General features: G+C 45.8%; 1 protein-coding gene across 4 annotated transcripts in view; it reads right to left on the reverse strand.

Moving 5' to 3' along the window:
- KCNAB3 (potassium voltage-gated channel subfamily A regulatory beta subunit 3) overlaps positions 1–18,642 on the reverse strand; it is a 185,285-nt gene that overhangs the window by 19,431 nt on the left and 147,212 nt on the right. For all 4 annotated transcript variants that reach the window (XM_073622923.1, XM_073622924.1, XM_073622922.1 and 1 more), the window contains 2 exons: positions 16,409–16,495; positions 7,987–8,072 (listed from right to left, as the gene is read on the reverse strand). In XM_073622923.1, the coding sequence (XP_073479024.1) occupies positions 7,987–8,072; positions 16,409–16,495 (173 nt within the window). The remainder of the gene's footprint in view (positions 1–7,986; positions 8,073–16,408; positions 16,496–18,642) is intronic.

Below are 18,642 nucleotides of genomic sequence, written 5' to 3' on the forward strand. Positions count from 1 at the left end.
CCCAAATCCTTTCTTTGCACTTCAAAGTATTCAGATCGCCAAAATTGGCGTTTCTGAATACTGTCATTTTTTTTTAAATAGACGCCATTGGCAGCCGAGTAAAACGGAAGGGACGTTGTGACGTCGCTTCTGGGATTTTACATGGGAGACCCGATTGGAGCCGAATCCGGCTTTGTGTGGGTCTCAGCCTAGGCGGTGGACGTGCCGAATGGTGGCTCGGGTCTCCCGGGTGGGACGGGAGGCCTGAGAAGAGCGGAGGAAGGTGGCGGGAAGGGGGGGGGATGTCCCCTCCCGCTCCTTTAGGATAATGACCGAGCGGCTTTTAGACATCGGGTTCCTGCACAGATGTCTAATCAAATCGCCCCCGAAGTCACCAAAAGTAGTACAGAAACAACCTTTGGGAATCGGTGCGCCGCAGTCAGTGTTTCATCGGCTGGGATGGTGCCGTTGCCGGCAATACCCGGCGATTTGACATGTCAAAAAGGCCCCGATGTGGACGTAGGCGTATTCTGCTTTCCACAGCTGGCTGATTGCAATCACATGAGCTGGGAAGGGCCCAGCAAGACTTTAGCGGTTTGTGATCTGTCTCCCCGGTGATTACATGAGTGCAATACAGAATATAAATCATTTATGTCTATTGACACTGAAGATACCATCCTTATTGTTATCCTCAGTCCTGATCTACAGATATGCTGGTCTTTATACTGTACATTGCACAATGCAGACAGGCTAACTGTAAACAAAGCAATGCTTAACCACTTACTGCAAACCGCCGTCATTGTACGTCGGTACTTTGACATAGAATACCGGGGGCTATGGCAGCAGCTAGCTTCCATAACCCCTGTGTTTTCTGAAACGGCGGGCGTTCCACTTTGAGATAAAAGTGGTCTCTGCGGCGGATTCGCCGTGAGATCACTTTTGATCGGCGGAGGGTGAGGTGCTCCCTCCCACCACGTTACGGTCATCTCCACCACTTGGATGACGGAAGCGACGTCAAACATTACTTCCACCCAACAGCCTTAACCGCTTGCCGACCAGCCTCCGCAGTTGTACTGCGGCAACATGGCTCGGCTGCACGAATCGCCGTTATGTTACGTCGCTTCTGTTTGTGGCCACCAGCTAGCGGAGCCGATGCGAGTGTCGGGCTCCCGCGATTGCTCGTGACACAGCGGGAACCGGGATCTCTGTGTGTAAACACAGAGATCCCGATTCTCTGAGGGGGGAAGAGACTGATCGTCTGTTCATACAAAGTATGAACACCCATCTATCTCTTCCCCTAGCAAGTCCCATCCCCCCTTTAGTTAGAACACACGCTAGGGAACACAGTTAACCCCTTGATCGCCCCCCTAGTGTTAACCCCTTCCCTGCCAGTGACATTTTTACAGTAATCAGTGCATTTTTATAGCACTGATCGCTGTATAAATGCTGATGGTCCCAAAAATGTGTCAAACGTGTCAGATGTGTCCGCCATAATGTCGCAGTCCCGATAAAAATCGCAGATCGCCGCCATTACTAGTAAAAAATAAATAAAAATGCTATAAATCTTTCCCCTATTTTGTAGACGCTATAACTTTTGCGCAAACCTACAAATATACACTTATTGCGATTTTTATTACCAAAAATATGTAGAAGAATACGTATCGGCCTAAACTGAGGAAAAACTTTGCTTTAAAAAAAAGAAAATGGGGATATTATATAATATTTATTATAGCAAAAAGTAAAAAATATTGTATTTTTTTTCAAAATTTCGCCCTTTTTTTGTTTATAGCGCAAAAAATAAAAACTGCAGAGGTGATCAAATACCATCAAAATACCATCTATTTGTGTGAAAAAAAGGACGTCAATTTTGTTTGGGTGCAACGTCGCACGACCGCGCAATTGTCAGCTAAAGCGACGCAGTGCCGAATTGCAAAAAATGCTCTGGTCATTCAGCAGCCAAATCTTCCCCGGCTGAAGTGGTTAAAGGGCAAATTTTAAAGACTTCTTTTTTTTTTTTTTAATAGCATTAGTGTAAATGTGAGATCTGATGTCTTTTTGACCCCAGATCTCATATTGAAGAGGTCCTGTCATGCTTTTTTTTTCTATTACAAGGGATGTTTACATTCCTTGTAATAGGAATAAAAGTGACACACATTTTTTTTTAAAGGGACAGTGTAAAAATAAAAAATAAAAAGTAAAATAAATAAGAAAAAAAAAAATTTAAAGCACCCTTCCCAACGCGTTTGTGCGCAGAAGTGAACGCATACGTAAGTAGCGCCCGCATATGAAAACGGTGTTCAAACCACACAGTGAGGTATCGCCGCGATCGTTAGAGCGAGAGCAATAATTCTAGCCCTAGACCTCCTCTGTAACTCAAAACTGGTAGAAATTTTTAAACGTCGCCTATGGAGACTTTTAAGGGTCAAAGTTTGTCGCCATTCCACGAGCGGGCGCAATTTCGAAGTGTGACATGTTGGGTATCAATTTACTCGGTGTAACATTATCTTTCACACTATAAAAAAAATGGGACTAACTTTACTGTTTTCTTATTTTTTCAATTAAAAAGTGTATTTTTTCCAAAAAAAGTGCGCTTGTAAGACTGCTGCGCAAATACGGTGTGACAGAAAGTATTGCAACGACCGCCATTTTATTCACTAGGGTGTCTGAAAAAAATATATGGTGTTTGGGGGTTCTAAGTAATTTTCTAGCAACGAAAAATAATTTTAACAAGTTTGAAAAATAGACCTGGTCCTTAAGTGGTTAAAGTAGGTGAATCCGGTATTGACCGGTAATAAACTAAAATAGCCCATTAAGGGCACGTTTACATGTGAGGTTGTGGGACGGTAAAACCCTACAGTTGAGCCGCGTTTTTTACCACCCACAACCTCCCCCCACAGCCAAAGTGCTCTGCTTTGTGGCTGTGGCAAGAATTATACCCCTGTAGCTTTTGGCAGGCATAGCGTCTGCTAAATGCAAGCTATTTAAGTGGAGGGAGCCAACCAGCAAGTGCCCTGCCATAACGTGCAATGTATGCAATCGAGTGTGGCGATCAAGGGGTTAAAGCAAGTCATGAAGAGGCAATTCAATACTTGCTCGCCGCTGCCAAATGCTCTCTGAAGAGCAACCCAAATGCGAATCACTCTTCAGAGACCAGAGCTCATGTGAACAAGTCCTAAAAAAGATAAAATAAGAACACCAGCTTTTGTTGCAATATTACCCCCCCGGTCCACATATTTCCCTCTAAGTACTTTTTTTTCTACCACTAGGTGTTCTCTGCCTGATGGTCAGCATCATTCAACCCACTTCCTATGAGTCCAGGTCATCCTGAACCTGTCCCTAGCCTGTGACTGGACACTGAAAGAAGAAGCAACACGGCGATTAAAACATCTCTAAGTCGCTTTGCTCTGCACTCCTATCAGCATGCTTTATGTTGGCTCCTGGTACTGCTTCTTTCGCTCACCCTCCAGCCCTGCTGTACGGGACCTACAAGTGGCTGATATCAGATCATAGTCCGGTACTTGCACGGTTTGTATTTACTTTACAATCGATGATTTATAAATGGCAGAGCTGCCCTAGAGTTCAACTTTAAGTACAGTTATCCTTTAATTAAATCCTTGCAGCCTGCTGATAAAAATAAAGCAATTCTCCCTCTTAATACGTTTTGATTTCGCAAGTCTCTTTCCGTTAATTTTTTTTACAGGAAAAGTTGAGAATAAGCAGAGATTTGTTAAAAACAGCAGCAGAGCTGTGTAAGGATGTGAGAAAGTATCACCGTGCTAGGAACTCGGTCATGAAAAGCAAATCACTGCGTCAAAAATAACTGTAAAGTGTCGTGTCAGTATTGTCCAGCAGGTGTCACTGTGCCATCAGTTTTCTATGGACTGCATACACTCAGCCCCTTTAATACAAAGCCGCCATGCCACTGTTGACCTCCTTCTGAAATGCTAATGACCTGGCCGCTATGTTGACCCGCTGGTTTTGTCACCCTCTTGGACAGGTCCGCCGTCTTTCTCAGAAGACGTTTTTAAGATGTTAACTAGCTGAGGAAGTAAGATGTAGGAAACCGGCGAAAAAAAAATAATTGCAGAATAAAATAAAATAATAAATAAAATTGACTAAAAAACTGGAGCACACAGAATCCGGCACAGCTGTGCGTAGGAACCAATCAGCTTCCAGGTTTTATGATCAAAGCTTAATTTAACAAGATGAAGATAGAAGCTGATTGGTTACTATGCACAGCTGCACCAGTTTCCCCTCCCCCATTGTATCTATTGTAACACTTGCTTTAAAATTTTAATGGGTCTAACGGTAAAAAAAAATGTACAAAAATCAAATTATTTTTTGGTCTCTTTCTTGTCTGCCAATGGTATTTATACAGCACACTCCCTGTGACACCGTCTGATGGCTTTCTGGTGCAAATGATTCAGATAGATAAAAAGCTGCCAAAGGTTAGACTGGGGCCAGGGAAATTCTTCCAAACCTTCCATGTCCCAACAGTAAAAAAAAAAAAAAAAAAAAAAATATATATATATATATATATATATATATATATATATATATATATATACACACACACACACTATATTACCAAAAGTATTGTGACGCCTGCCTTTACACACACATGAACTTTAATGGCATCCCAGTCTTACTCAGTAGAGTTCAATATTGAGTTGGCCCACCATTTTCAGCTATAACCGCTTCAACTCTTCTGGGAAGGCTGTCCACAAGGTTTAGGAGTGTGTCTATGGGAATGTTTGACCATTCTTCCAGAAACGCATTTGTGAGGTCAGGCACTGATGTTGGATGAGAAGGCCTGGCTCGCAGTCTCTGCTCTAATTCATCCCAAAGGTGTTCTATCGGGTTGAGGTCAGGACCCAAGCTTGTTGCAGAGCCTGCAGCTCCCCCATAGTGCCCCCAACCTCCAACAGTGCCCCCTAGCTTACTACAGAGCCTCCAACCCCCATGGTGACCCCAACTTCCAACAGTGCCCCCCCCCCCCCCAGTGCCTGCAGTGCACTCCAGTCTACTTCAGTCTACCTGGAATTTGCCCAGCCTCCTGGAGAGATCCACAACCCCCTCCAGACACCACATCCCAACAGTTGCCCCCAGCTCCCTCCAGAATCCCCTACAAGGACCCACCCCCCCCCCCACAATTCCCCCATATACCTCCAGAATGCGCCCCTCAACAACTCACGGTGCTCCTAGGCCCCCTGAGAGCCCTCAGCCCCACAGTGCCCCTCCAATCTCCCACAGTGTCCCTAAGCTTGCTGCAGAGCCTGCAGCCCCCCATAGTGCCCCCAACAGTGTCCAACAGTGCCCCCTAGCTTGCTAGGGGGCACCAGAGCCTCCAACCCCCACATTGACCCCAAACTCCAACAGTGCCCACCCTTTGTAGCTATAACAGCTCCAACTCTTCTGGGAAGGCTGACCACAAGGTTTAGGAGTGTGTCTATGGGGATGTTTGACCACATTCCAGGAGTATTGTAGTAGACTGGAGTGCACTGCAGGCACTGTTGGAGTTTGGGGTCAATGTGGGGGGTTGGAGGCTCTGCAGCAAGCTAGGGGACACTGTTGAGGGCACTATGGGGGGCTGCAAGCTCTGCAGCAAGCTTAGGGACACTGTGGGAGATTGGAGGGGCACTGTGTGGTGGAGGGTTCTCAGGGGGCCTTGGAGTACCGTGAGTTGTTGAGGGGCGCATTCTGGAGGTATATGGGGGGAATTGTGGGGGGGGGGGGTGGGATGGAGAATTTGATGACTCTGCTGCAGACTTAGTGGCCCTGTAGGGGTTTCTGGAGGAGCTGGGGGCAACTGGTGGGATGTGGTGTCTGGTGGGGGCTGTGGATCTCTCCAGGAGGCTGTGCAAATTCCAGGTGCACTGAAGTAGACTGGAGTGCAGTGCAGGCACAGGGGGGGTACTTTTGGAGGTTGGGGTCACCATGGGGGGTTGGAGGCTCTGTAGCAAGCTAGGGGGCACTGTGGGACACTGTTGGAGGTTGGGGGCACGATGGGGGAGGGCTGCAGGCTCTGCAGCAAGCTTGGGGACACTGTTATGGCCCGTACACACGCTCGGACTTTCCGACAACAAAACCGTGAATTTTGTTTGAGGTTGTTGGCTCCAGCTTGTCTTGCAAACACACGGTCACACAAGTGTTGGCCAACAACTACGAACATAGTGACGTACAAGACGTACGGCGAGCCGATAAAACGGAAGTTCAATAGTCAGCATTGATTCCGAGCATGCGTGTTTGTACTTTGGACTTTTTGTCCGATGGACTTGTGTACACACGCTCGGAAAGTCCGACAACACACATTTGTTGGCGGAAATTTGAGAACATGCTAGCCAACATTTGTTGGTGGAAAATCCGACAACAAATGTTCTATGGAGCATACACACGGTCGGACTTTCCACCAACAAGCTCACATCCAACATTTGTTATTGGAAAATCGGCCTGTGTGTACGGGGCATTAGAGGTTGGAGGGGCACGGTGGGGCTGAGGACTCTCAAGGGGCCTGGGAGCACCGTGAGATGTTGAGGGGCACATTCTGCAGTATATGGGGACAACTGTGGTGGAATTGGGGTTCTGAAGAGGATTTGGGGACTCTGCAGCTGACTTTGTGGCTCTGTAGAAGATCCTGGAGGAATATGGGGGCAACTGATGGGGGTTCTCAAGGGGGTATGGGGACTGTAGGGGATTCTGGAGGTATCTGGGGGCAATTGTGGGGATAGAGTCTCTGAATCTCTGAAGGGGACTGTGGGTCTATCCAGGAGGCTGGACACATTCCAGGGGGTTTGTTGGTAGACTGGAGTGCACTGCAGGCACTGGGGGCAATGTTGGAGGTCAGAGTTAATGTGGGGGGGGGGGGGGGTGGAGGCTCGGTAGCAAGCTAGTGGGCACTGTTGGAGGTTAGGGCACAATGGGGTGGGGGGGGGTGCAGCCTCAGCAGCAATCAGCAGAACACTGTTGGAGGTTAGAATGGCACTGTGGGGCTGAGGGCTCTCAGGGAGCCTTGGAGTACCGTGGGTTGTTGAGGGGCAAATTCTGTAGCTATATAGGGGCAACTGTGGTGGAATTGGGTTCTAAAGGGGGTTTGGGGACTCTGCATCTGGCTTTATGGCTCTGTAGGAGATTCTGAAGGTATATAGGGACAACTGTAGGAGATGGAGGTTCTAAGGGGGTTTGGGGACTCTGCAGTTGACTTGGTGGCTCTGTAGGGGATTCTGAAGGTATCTGGGGCAACTGTGGAGATGGGGTCTCTGGAGGGGACAGTGGGTCTCTCCAGGAGGCTGGACACATTCCAGGAGCATGTTGGTGGTAGACTGTAGTGCACTGCAGGCACCAGGGAGGCACTGTTGGAGGTTGGGGTCACCATGGTGGGGGGGGGGGGGGGCGGAAGCTCTGTAGAAAGCTAGGGAGCACTGTGGGACACTGTTGGAGGTCGGGGGCACTATGGGGGGGGCTGCAGGCTCTCACGTTCTGCTTTTCTCTTTGAATAACATTGGGGCTGTGTCACTATAACACTTCCGGGTATTTATTACCTTTCACAGAGATCACAGTACTTCCCCTTAACAATGCCTTTATCTGCTTTTCTCTATAGTAGACAGAGCCATCTTTGTTCAGGCATCATCCAGGATCATCATAAACTTCCTGGACAGAGATGGCGGCTCGTAGATCACACAATCATGTATTTCCTGCTGTGTTCACAAACGTCTGACACAGATCAGCCCCTGCTGCAGTCTCAGCTTGTGACTTGCTATAAAATTACAATGTAAAGTCTGATCAACGGGGGGGGAGAGGAGAAGGAGGAAATGCTTCTTCCTGCCTGCAGCAGACTGATGACATCATATAAAGCCTAGACAAAGTCTCTGGACTGGAGCTCATGGGTGGCTTTTCAATGATATAGGTGGAGCTTTGATGAGCTGCATGTTGTGATGTCTGGAGCCTATTGATGCAGACTTGTATACTTAGTGATACCTTCAATTTAACTGGTTAATGAAGATCACCTACCATGATTTCCATTGCGCCCCAGCGGGACGTCCCCCAGTACATCGCCATCCCTTGGTTGATCACAAACGTCATGGCTCTTACAATTTCTGGAAAAAAGAAAAACACGGTATGTACCAAGATATCTACACTTCAGCCTGCTCTGTCCCATTACACTTCTCCTATTAGATAGTAAGCTCTTATGACCGAGACTCCCATATTAAGGCGTCTGTTTATAAAACAATTGTTGCACGAATGTTAGAAATATTTGTGCTAACTGAACGAAATTTCATATGTTTTAAAAATAGATAAACCACCTGTATCATCAGCGCCATCCAGTGGCCAAAAGGTGGTATATTTCCTCATTGAGGTATTTCAGAAAACGATGCCGCAATTTGGCCACTAGATGGAGCTGAGCATACAGGAGTTAATCTATTCAAAAAAATACAGTGAGATTTAGGTCAGCTTGCACAAATGTTTCCTGGCATTTGTGCAATGAATCATTTATAAATAGACCTCTAAGTATCCGTCTTGCATTGTACAATGTATGTCTGCTGCACTTTCACTGTAGAATTTGTTGGTGGTGTATATATATATATATCTCACTATACGCAGTTCTGGCACCACCAGCACTGCAGTCAGGTAATGGCAAGGGGTGCTGGGGTGTTCTGGAAGGTCTATTGATGCTGGCTACTGGGGGGATATAGGGATCCATTGTTGCTGGGGAAAATCTATTGTTGCTGGTGGGAGATCTATTGTTGTTGGGAGACAATTATTGCTGGGAAGGATCTACTGTTGAAGAAGAAGTCTATAGTTGCTGGCTACAGGAGAGTCTATTGATGCTGGGAGATCTATTGTTGCTGGTGGGGGGATCTGTTGTTGCTGGGAGGGACCAACTTTTGAGGAAGAAGTCTATAGTTGCTGGCTACTGGAGAGTCTATTGATGCTGGGAGATCTATTGTTGCTGGTGGGGGATCTGTTGTTGCTAAGGGGTCGTTTGTTGCTGGGAGGGATCTACTGTTGAGGAAGGAGTCTATAATTGCTGGCTACTGGAGAGTTTATTTATGCTGGCTGTTGGAGGATCTATTGTTGCTAGTGTGGGGGTCTATTGTTGCTGGGATGGATCTATTGCTGCTAGGAGTTATTTTGTTTCAGGGGATCTATTGTTGCTGCCCGAAGGGGATCTATTTTACTGCTTTTCTTGTTATCATTAACAAACGCCATACAAATTAATTGGCACTTAGCTTACTTGGTTCTGTGTTCCATAAAAGGGGCAGCATTAGGAGGTGGGTAGGAGGAACCAAGGGATGGTGCTTGGAGGTGGGTAGGGGTAGGGGCAGAGACGGTGGGCAGGAGGGGGGGTGAGAGTGGCCACAAGCATAAGCCAGGAGGGATGTTCTGGAGGGTTGGCCAGAGGGGTTAATGAAGGTGAGTTGGGGGGTTGGGGATAGGGGCTGGGGGATGGGTGGGGCGGTCATGATGGTGGGCCAAGAGCATGTTGAGGGTGGTCATGATGGTGGGCCAAGAGCGTGGTGAGGGTGGTCATGATGGTGGGCCAAGAGCGTGGTGAGGGTGGTCATGATGGTGGGCCAAGAGCGTGGTGAGGGTGGTCATGAGGGTGGGCCAAGAGCGTGGTGAGGGTGGTCATGATGGTGGGCCAAGAGTGTGGTGAGGGTGGGCCAGGGGGTGTGGTCAGGAAGGTGGGCCAGAGGGGTTCATGAAGGTGAGTTGGCAGGTTAAGGACGGGGGCTGGAGGATGGGTGGGGTGGTCATGATGGTGAGCCAGGAGGGGGGTGAGGGTGGTCATGAGGGTGGGCCAGGAGCATGGTGAGAGTGGTCATGTCGGTGGGTCAGGAGCGTGGAGAGGGTGGTCATGAGGATGGGCCAGGAGCAGTCATTAGGGTGGCCTGGGGGGGCAAGTCTGACACATCATTGGAACTGGCTGCCTGCCCCCAGAAGAAGCAGCCAGCTGAAGAGGACCAAGATGGAGGTGTGGGACCCACCGTTAGGCAACCAAACAGTGGATTGCAGTAGTAGAGTGCTGGATTTGCTGTGTGGGTGAGTATGTACATTGAAGAGCACTACAGGTACAATGGCTGGAAAAAGTATTCATACCCCCACGAAATGTTCCACATTTTGTCATGTTACAACCAAAAACATAAATGTATTTTATGTGATAGACCAACACAAAGTGAAACATAATTGTGAAGTGGAAGGAAAATGAAAAATGGTTTTCAAATTTGTATTCAGCCCCCTTTACTCTGATACCCCCAACTAAAAACATAGTGGAACCAATTGCCTTCAGAAGTCACCTAATTCCAGAAGTCCACCTGTGTGTAATTTAATCTCAGTGTAAATACTGCTGTTCTGTGAAGCCCTCAGAGGTTTGTTAGAGAACCTACATGAACAAACAGCATCATGAAGGCCAAGGAACACACCAGACAGGTCAGGGATAAAGTTGTGGAGAAGTTTAAGGCTGGGTTCACACCTATGCGAATTGGATGCGGGTTTACCACATCCAATTCGCATGGCAGGAAATCGTGACTGGCTCTCTATGGAGCCGGTTCACATATCTCTGTTGTGGTTGTGGAGCGGCTTGCACAGGAATGCTGTGCATCTATGACTCTTTCAGGGCCGAATTCGGTCCTTGATAAGAGTTGCCACCTCATCCGTTTAAACCCAAACACATATTAATTACACAGGTTCTGAGGCTAATTGAATGCAGGTAAGACAGTGAGTTTAGTTTTCACCTTAATCAGCCACAGAACCTGTGTAATTAATATGTGTTCGGGTTTAAAGGGACGAGGTGGCAACTCTATCCCTGATCCATCCCTGAAACGGAGAACAGGGACGCACTGGACCCCTGCTGCGAGCCACATCCATTGGAGCCTTAAGCAGGGTTAGATTATAAAATAATCTCCCAAGCTTTGAACATCTCACGGAGCACTGTTCAATCCATCATCCAAAAATGGAAAGAGTATGGCACAACTACAAACCTACCAAGAAATGGCCGTCCACCTAAACTGACAGGCCGGGCAAGGAGAACATTAATCAGAGAAGCAGCCAAGAGGCCCATGGTAACTCTGGAGGAGCTGCAGAGATCCACAGCTCAGGTGGGAGAATCTGTCCACAGGACAACTATTAGTCGTGGACTCCACAAATCTGACCTTTATGGAAGAGTGGCAAAAAAGAAAGCCATTGTTGAAAGAAAGCCATAAGAAGTCCCCTTTGCAGTTTGTGAGAAGCCATGTGGGGGACACAGCAAACATGTGGAAGAAGGTGCTCTGGTCAGATAAGACTAAAATTGAAATTTTTGGCCCAAAAGCAAAATGCTATGTGTGGCGGTAAACTAATGCCCCGTACACACAGTCGGATTTTCCGCCAGAAAATGTGTGATAGGACCTTGTTGTCGGAAATTCCGACCGTGTGTGGGCTCCATCACACATTTTCCATCAGAATTTCTGACATACAAAGTTCGAGAGCAGGATATAAAATTTTCCGACAACAAAACGGATTTTGTTGTTGGACTTTCCGATCGCATGTGCACAAATCCGACGCACAAAGTGCCACGCATGCTCAGAATAAATGAAGAGACGAAAGCTATTGGCTACTGCCCCGTTTATAGTCCAAACGTACGTGTTTTACGTCACTGCTTTCAGAACGATCAGATTTTCCGACAACTTTGTGTGACCGTGTGTATGCAAGACAAGATTGAGCCAACATCCATCGGAAAAAATCCATGGATTTTGTTGTCGGAATGTCCGATCGTGTGTACGGGGCATAACACTGCAAATCACCCTGAAAACACCATCCCCACCGTGAAACATGGTGGTGACAGCATCATGTTGTGAGGATGCTTTTCTTCAGCAGGGACAGGGAAGCTGGTCAGAGATGATGGGAAGATGAATGGAGCCAAACACAGGGCAATCTTAGAAGAAAATCTTTTAGAGTTTGCAAAAGACTTGAGACTGGGGGCGGAGGTTCACCTTCCAGAAGGACAACAACCCTAAACATACAGCCAGAGCTACAATGGAATGATTTAGATCAAAGCATATTCATGTGTTAGAATGGCCCAGTCAAAGTCCAGACCTAAATCCAAATGAGAATCTGTGGCAAGACTTGAAAATTGCTGTTCACAGACACTCTCCATCCAATCTGACAGAGCTTGAGATATTTTGCAAAGAAGAATGGGCAAAAATTTCACTCTCTAGATGTACAAATCTGGTAGAGACATCCCCAAAAAGACTTGCAGCTGTAATTGCAGTGAAAGGGGGTTCTACAAAGTATTGACTCCGGGGGGCTGAATACAAATGTACCCCACACTTTTCAGATTTTTATTTGAAAAAAATTTGAAGAACCATTTATCATTTTCCTTCCACTTCACAATTATGTGCCACTTTGTGTTGATCTATCACATAAAATCCCAATAAAATACATTTAAGTTTTTGGTTGTAACATGACAAAATGTGGAAAATTTCAAGGGGTATGAATACTTTTTCAAGGTACTGTAAGTTGGGGAAAAAAAGGGGTGGGGGGGGGTGGGGGAGTTGAGTACCACTGTAACACAACACATGGTAACTGATCAGGTATTTTTCCCCCTTGAGTTCTGGGGTTTCCCTATCAGTCACACATGACTTGATGTCCTTCAATGTACATGGGCCCTAAGAATGAATGGGCCCCTAATGTCTATTGGCTGGGGACAGAGGTCAATTTCTGCGTCACCAAAGCGCGGGTTCACTTTAAATTGCACAGATTTGGTATTGGGTTTATTTGACTATATTCCATTATTTCAAGATCCATGACGCTATCAATACAAAGAGGGGGGGGGGGGATTGATCGCTCGTAGGTCTTATTACACATGTCGCAGTATGTAGGTTAATCTAATACTTCTGATGGCTGTCAGTTTGGCGCGCTCATACACTGAGTTATGGGATGTAATTGCACGCCGTCCTCCTGCCTGGAAGAAAAGCTCCCATATTCTTGCAGATATATTCAGATAAATATAGAATCGCCTATTTTTAGGTCGCCGTTCCTTCGTCCATCTGTAGAGGGACCTGCACGCTCGGTGTGAGCGGGGAAGGGGAGGGGGGGGGCGCTTTGCAATGTGCTGAGGTCATCACAAATTCTGCGATCGGGGGATGGAAAGGGAGAAGGAAGAAAAGCGACAGCAGAGATGGAAGTGATGAGGCTGGGGACACAGAGAGCCTATAGGGAGGCAGCAAGGAGCTGATCGGATGGGGGGGGAATTTAATAGATGGTGGAGTGAGCTCTCCTCTATGACTGGCTGGATGAGAATAGATGGAGGGAGCCAGAAATGTCAGAGGGTCAAAGTGGACCCAAAACTAAAGCCCCCCCACCCCATCACATCATAGTCCTTCTTATTATGTCAGACTCTGCTCCCATCACATCATAGTCCCCCCATCACATCATAGTCCTCCCATCACATCATAGTCCTCCCATCACATCATAGTCCTCCCACCACATCATAGTCCTCCTATCACATCATAGTCCTCCTATCACATCATAGTCCTCCTATCACATCATAGTTCTCCCATCACATCATAGTCCTCCCATCACATCATAGTCCTCCTATCACATCATAGTCCTCCTATCACATCATAGTCCTCCTATCACATCATAGTCCTCCTATCACATCATAGTTCTCCCATCACATCATAGTCCTCCTATCACATCATAGTCCTCCTATCACATCATAGTCCTCCTATCACATCATAGTCCTCCCATCACATCATAGTCCTCCCACCACATCATAGTCCTCCTATCACATCATAGTCCTCCTATCACATCATAGTCCTCCTATCACATCATAGTTCTCCCATCACATCATAGTCCTCCCATCACATCATAGTCCTCCTTATTATTTCAGACTCTTCTCCCATCACCTCATAGTCCTCCCATCACATCATAGTCCTCCCATCACATCATAGTCCTCCCATCACATCATAGTCCTCCTATCACATCATAGTCCTCCCATCACATCATAGTCCTCCCATCACATCATAGTCCTCCTTATTATTTCAGACTCTTCTCCCATCACCTCATAGTCCTCCCATCACATCATAGTCCTCCCATCACATCATAATCCTCCTATCACATCATAGTCCTCCTATCACATCATAGTCCTCCTATCACATCATAGTCCTCCCATCACATCATAGTCCTCCCATCACATCATAGTCCTCCCATCACATCATAGTCCTCCTATCACATCATAGTCCTACCATCACATCATAGTCCTCCTTATTATGTCAGACTCTTCTGACATCACATCATAGTCCCCCCATCACATCATAGTCCTCCCATCACATCATAGTCCTCCCATCACATCATAGTCCTCCCATCACATCATAGTCCTCCCATCACATCATAGTCCTCCCATCACATTATAGTCCTCCTTATTATTTCAGACTCTTCTCCCATCACATCATAGTCCTCCCATCACATCATAGTCCTCCTTATTATTTCAGACTCTTCTCCCATCACATCATAGTCCTCCTATCACATCATAGTCCTCCCATCACATCATAGTCCTCCCATCACATCACAGACCTCCCATCACATCATAGTCCTCCCATCACATTATAGTCCTCCTTATTATTTCAGACTCTTCTCCCATCACATCATAGTCCTCCCATCACATCATAGTCCTCCTTATTATTTCAGACTCTTCTCCCATCACATCATAGTCCTCCTATCACATCATAGTCCTCCCATCACATCATAGTCCTCCCATCACATCACAGACCTCCCATCACATCATAGTCCTCCTTATTATGTCAGACTCTTCTGACATCACATCATAGTCCTCCTATCACATCATAGTCCTCCTATCACATCATAGTCCTCCCATCACATCATAGTCCCCCCATCACATCATAGTCCTCCCATCACATCATAGTCCTCCCATCACATCATAGTCCTCCCATCACATCATAGTCCCCCCATCACATCATAGTCCTCCCATCACATCATAGTCCCCCCATCACATCATAGTCCTCCTATCACATCATAGTCCTACCATCACATCATAGTCCTCCTATCACATCATAGTCCTTCCATCACATCATAGTCCTTCTTATTATGTCAGAATCTGCTCCTATCACATCATAGTCCTCCTATCACATCATAGTCCTCCCATCACATCATAGTCCTCCCATCACATCATAGTCCTCCTATCACATCATAGTCCTCCCATCACATCATAGTCCTCCCATCACATCATAGTCCTCCTTATTATGTCAGACTCTCCTCCCATCACATCAGAGTCCTGGTTATCATGTCAGAGCCCCATAGCTTAAAACTCTGCCTCATCACATCAGAGCCCCTTCATCATATCAGAGTCCTCCTTATTATGTCAGACTCTCCTCCCGTCACAGAAGAGTTCCCCTATCACATCATAGTCCTCCTTATTATGTCAGATTCCCCCTCCATCACATCAGAGTCCCCCTATCACATCAGAGTTCTCCTTATCATGTCAGGATCCCCTTCCATCCTATGAGCCTCCCCATTTTGTCAGAGTCCCCTACTTCAATTCAGAGTCCCACTCCCATCATGCCAGATTTTCCCCCCTATGACATCAGCAGTGTCCCCCAATCATGGAATCATCTCATCACATCAGAAGCCTCCGAGGTCATCTCCTTGCTATGTTGTCGGATGTTCACGGGTTGAAGGGAGGGTGCCCTAGAGAGCATCCTTAGGGGATGGGTCTGTGACTGCCTGGGCTTTTAGGATGTGGTCATTGCTGATATTTAACCCAGAAGACTGGTGACACCTAGTGGTGGTAAGGAATTACTATGGGGGACACCTTCAGACTGAGTGTAAGTATTGCAGCAAAGGCTATAGTTTTGATTTTCCTTGGCTAATAGTTCTTTTTCTTTTAACTGTTTTTTGCAGTTTGTGTTTTTAGAGCTGAGCTACAGAATAATTAAATATTGGCTACATACAAGAGATGGGTGTTCTTCCTTGATTCTTGGTGTTCTTTGTGTAATTATTTTAGATCTGTACAGTAATCCGGTGTGAGACTTTCTGTGCAGGAGCTTTCTGTAATAAAGACCGGTCACTGCTCTCTCTCAAACTGTACTGGGTGGAGCCTGCTGGGCAACCCCCCCCCCGCACACACACACAGCTCAGCATGGCGATGATGTCACGGCTACTTTTACAAGGTAATATCTGGGTTTGCAAAGGCATTTTGTGCTCACAATATGGATTTCTACCCTTTGTAAGACTATTGAGGAATATATTTACGTAAATTAAAATGTTTTGTGTCCAGAGTTCAGCTTTAAAACAAGTAATTGCATTATTGATAACCAGCCCATACTACTTCCTGTAAATCAATACTAATAACAATCCACCCTGCCGGGGTCACTGAGGGGGAGGCCGGAATGAAAGTAAAGAAAAGAAAGTGACAGTAATGAGATGGATTCACCTTCCATAGGGCTGTTTGCATCCATTCGATTTGCGAAGACGATATCGACATATTCCAACTGCAGCCGTTCCAGGGACCCCCGGAGACCTGCAGGGCAGAGAGGAGCAATTAGAGACGGATCAGGAGAAATGAGAACCTGAACAGAGACATGAAGACAAGGGAGAATTAACCACATAATGATATATGTCTATGGATATAATACAGTGCCTTGAAAAAGTATTCATATTCTTGAAATTGTCCACATTTTGTCATGTTACAACCAAAAACGTAAATGTATTTTATTGGGATTTTATGTGATAGACCAACACAAAGTGGCACATATTTGTGAAGTTGAGAGAAAATGATAAATGGTTTTCAATTTTTTTTACAAATAAATATGTGAAAAGTGTGGTGTGCATTTGTATTCAGCCCCCTTTACTCTGATACCCCTGACTAAAATATAGTGGAACCAATTGCCTGCAGAAGTCACCTAATTAGTAAATAGAGTCCACCTGTGTGTAATTTAATCTCAAAATAAATACAGCTGTCCTGTAAAGCCCTCAGAGGTTTGTTAGAGGAGCTCAGTGAACAGACAGCATCACGAAGGTCAAGGAACACACCAGACAGGGATAAAGTTGTGGAGAAATTTAAGGCAGGGTTAGGTTATAAAACAAATCTCCCAAGCTTTGAACATCTCATGGAGCTCTGTTCAATCCATCATCTGAAAATGGAAAGAGTATGGCACAACTGCAAACCTACCAAGACATGGCCGTCCACCTAAACTGACAGGCCGGGCAAGGAGAGCATTAAATCAGAGAAGCAACCAAGAGGTCCATGGTAACACTGGAGGAGCTGCAGAGATCCACAGCTCAGGTGGAAGAATCTGTCCACAGGACAACTATTAGTCGTGTTCTCCACAAATCTGACCTTTATGGAAGAGTGGCAAGAAGAAAACCATTGTTGAAAGAAAGCCATAAGAATTCCCATTTGCAGTTTGCGAGAAGCCATGTGGGGGACACAGCAAACATGTGGAAGAAGGTGCTCTGATCAGATGAGACCAAAATTGAACTTTTTGGCCTAAAAGCAAAATTTTATGTTATGAGGATGCTTTTCTTCAGCAGGCACAAGGAAGCTGGTCAGAGTTGATGGGAAGATGAATGAAGCCAAATGCAGGGCAATCTTAGAAGAAAACCTGTTAGAGTCTGCAAAAGACTTGAGATTGGGGCGGAGGTTCACTTTCCATCAATACAACGACCCTAAACATACAGCCAGAGCTACAATGGAATGGTTTAGATCAAAGCGTATTCATATATTAGAATGGCCCAGTCAAAGTCCAGACCTAAATCCAATTGAGAATCTGTGGCAAGACTTGAAAATTGCTGCTCACAAACGCTCTCCATCCAATCTGACAGAGGTTGAGCTATTTTGCAAAAAAGAATTGGCAAAAATGTCACTCTTTAGATGTGCAAAGCTGGTAGAGACATCCCCAAAAAGACTTGCAGCTGTAATTGCAGCGAAAGACGGTTCTACAAAGTATTGACTCAGGGGGGCTGAATACAAATGTACCCCACACTTTTCACATATTTATTTGTAAAAAAATTTGGAGAACCATTTATCATTTTCCTTCCACTTCACAATTATGTAACACTTTGTGTTGGTCTATCATATAAAATCCCAATAAAATACATTTACGATTTTGGTTGTAACATGACAAAATATCTTTTAAGGCACTGTATATAGTAATATATTCACTGCTACACTGTTCATTGTCTGGGATCCTGCACTGCTAACAATGGGTGTTCCAGGGATTAAATCTCCCCGTCCAGCTGGAGGAAGATACAGTATGTAGGTGGAAGAGGTCAGGATGTGACTCCCGCAGGGACCATCAACCATCCCCCTATGTTCTTCCCAGATTACTACAACATTCTCTACTCTCTAGAGTTCCACACATCACAATGTAATGAGAATATCAAGTGTTGTATGTGAAATGCCATATACAGTGCATCTGGAAAGTATTCACAGCTCTTCACTTTTTCCACATTTTGTTACGTTACAGCCTTATTCCAAAACGGATTAAATTAATTATTTTCCTCAAAATTCTACAAACAATACCCCATAATGACAACGTGAAAAAAATTTGTTTGAAAACTCTAAACCAAATTTTTGGTTTTCATATAGAGTGGGATTCGGTTGGCAACCATTGTCAGGTTTTTATTGTCATCACTGTGCCCATTGCGGGGTCACATTACTTCATA

The sequence above is a fragment of the Aquarana catesbeiana genome, linkage group LG03 (assembly GCF_042186555.1).
Source record: "Aquarana catesbeiana isolate 2022-GZ linkage group LG03, ASM4218655v1, whole genome shotgun sequence".
Classification (NCBI taxonomy): domain Eukaryota; kingdom Metazoa; phylum Chordata; class Amphibia; order Anura; family Ranidae; genus Aquarana; species Aquarana catesbeiana.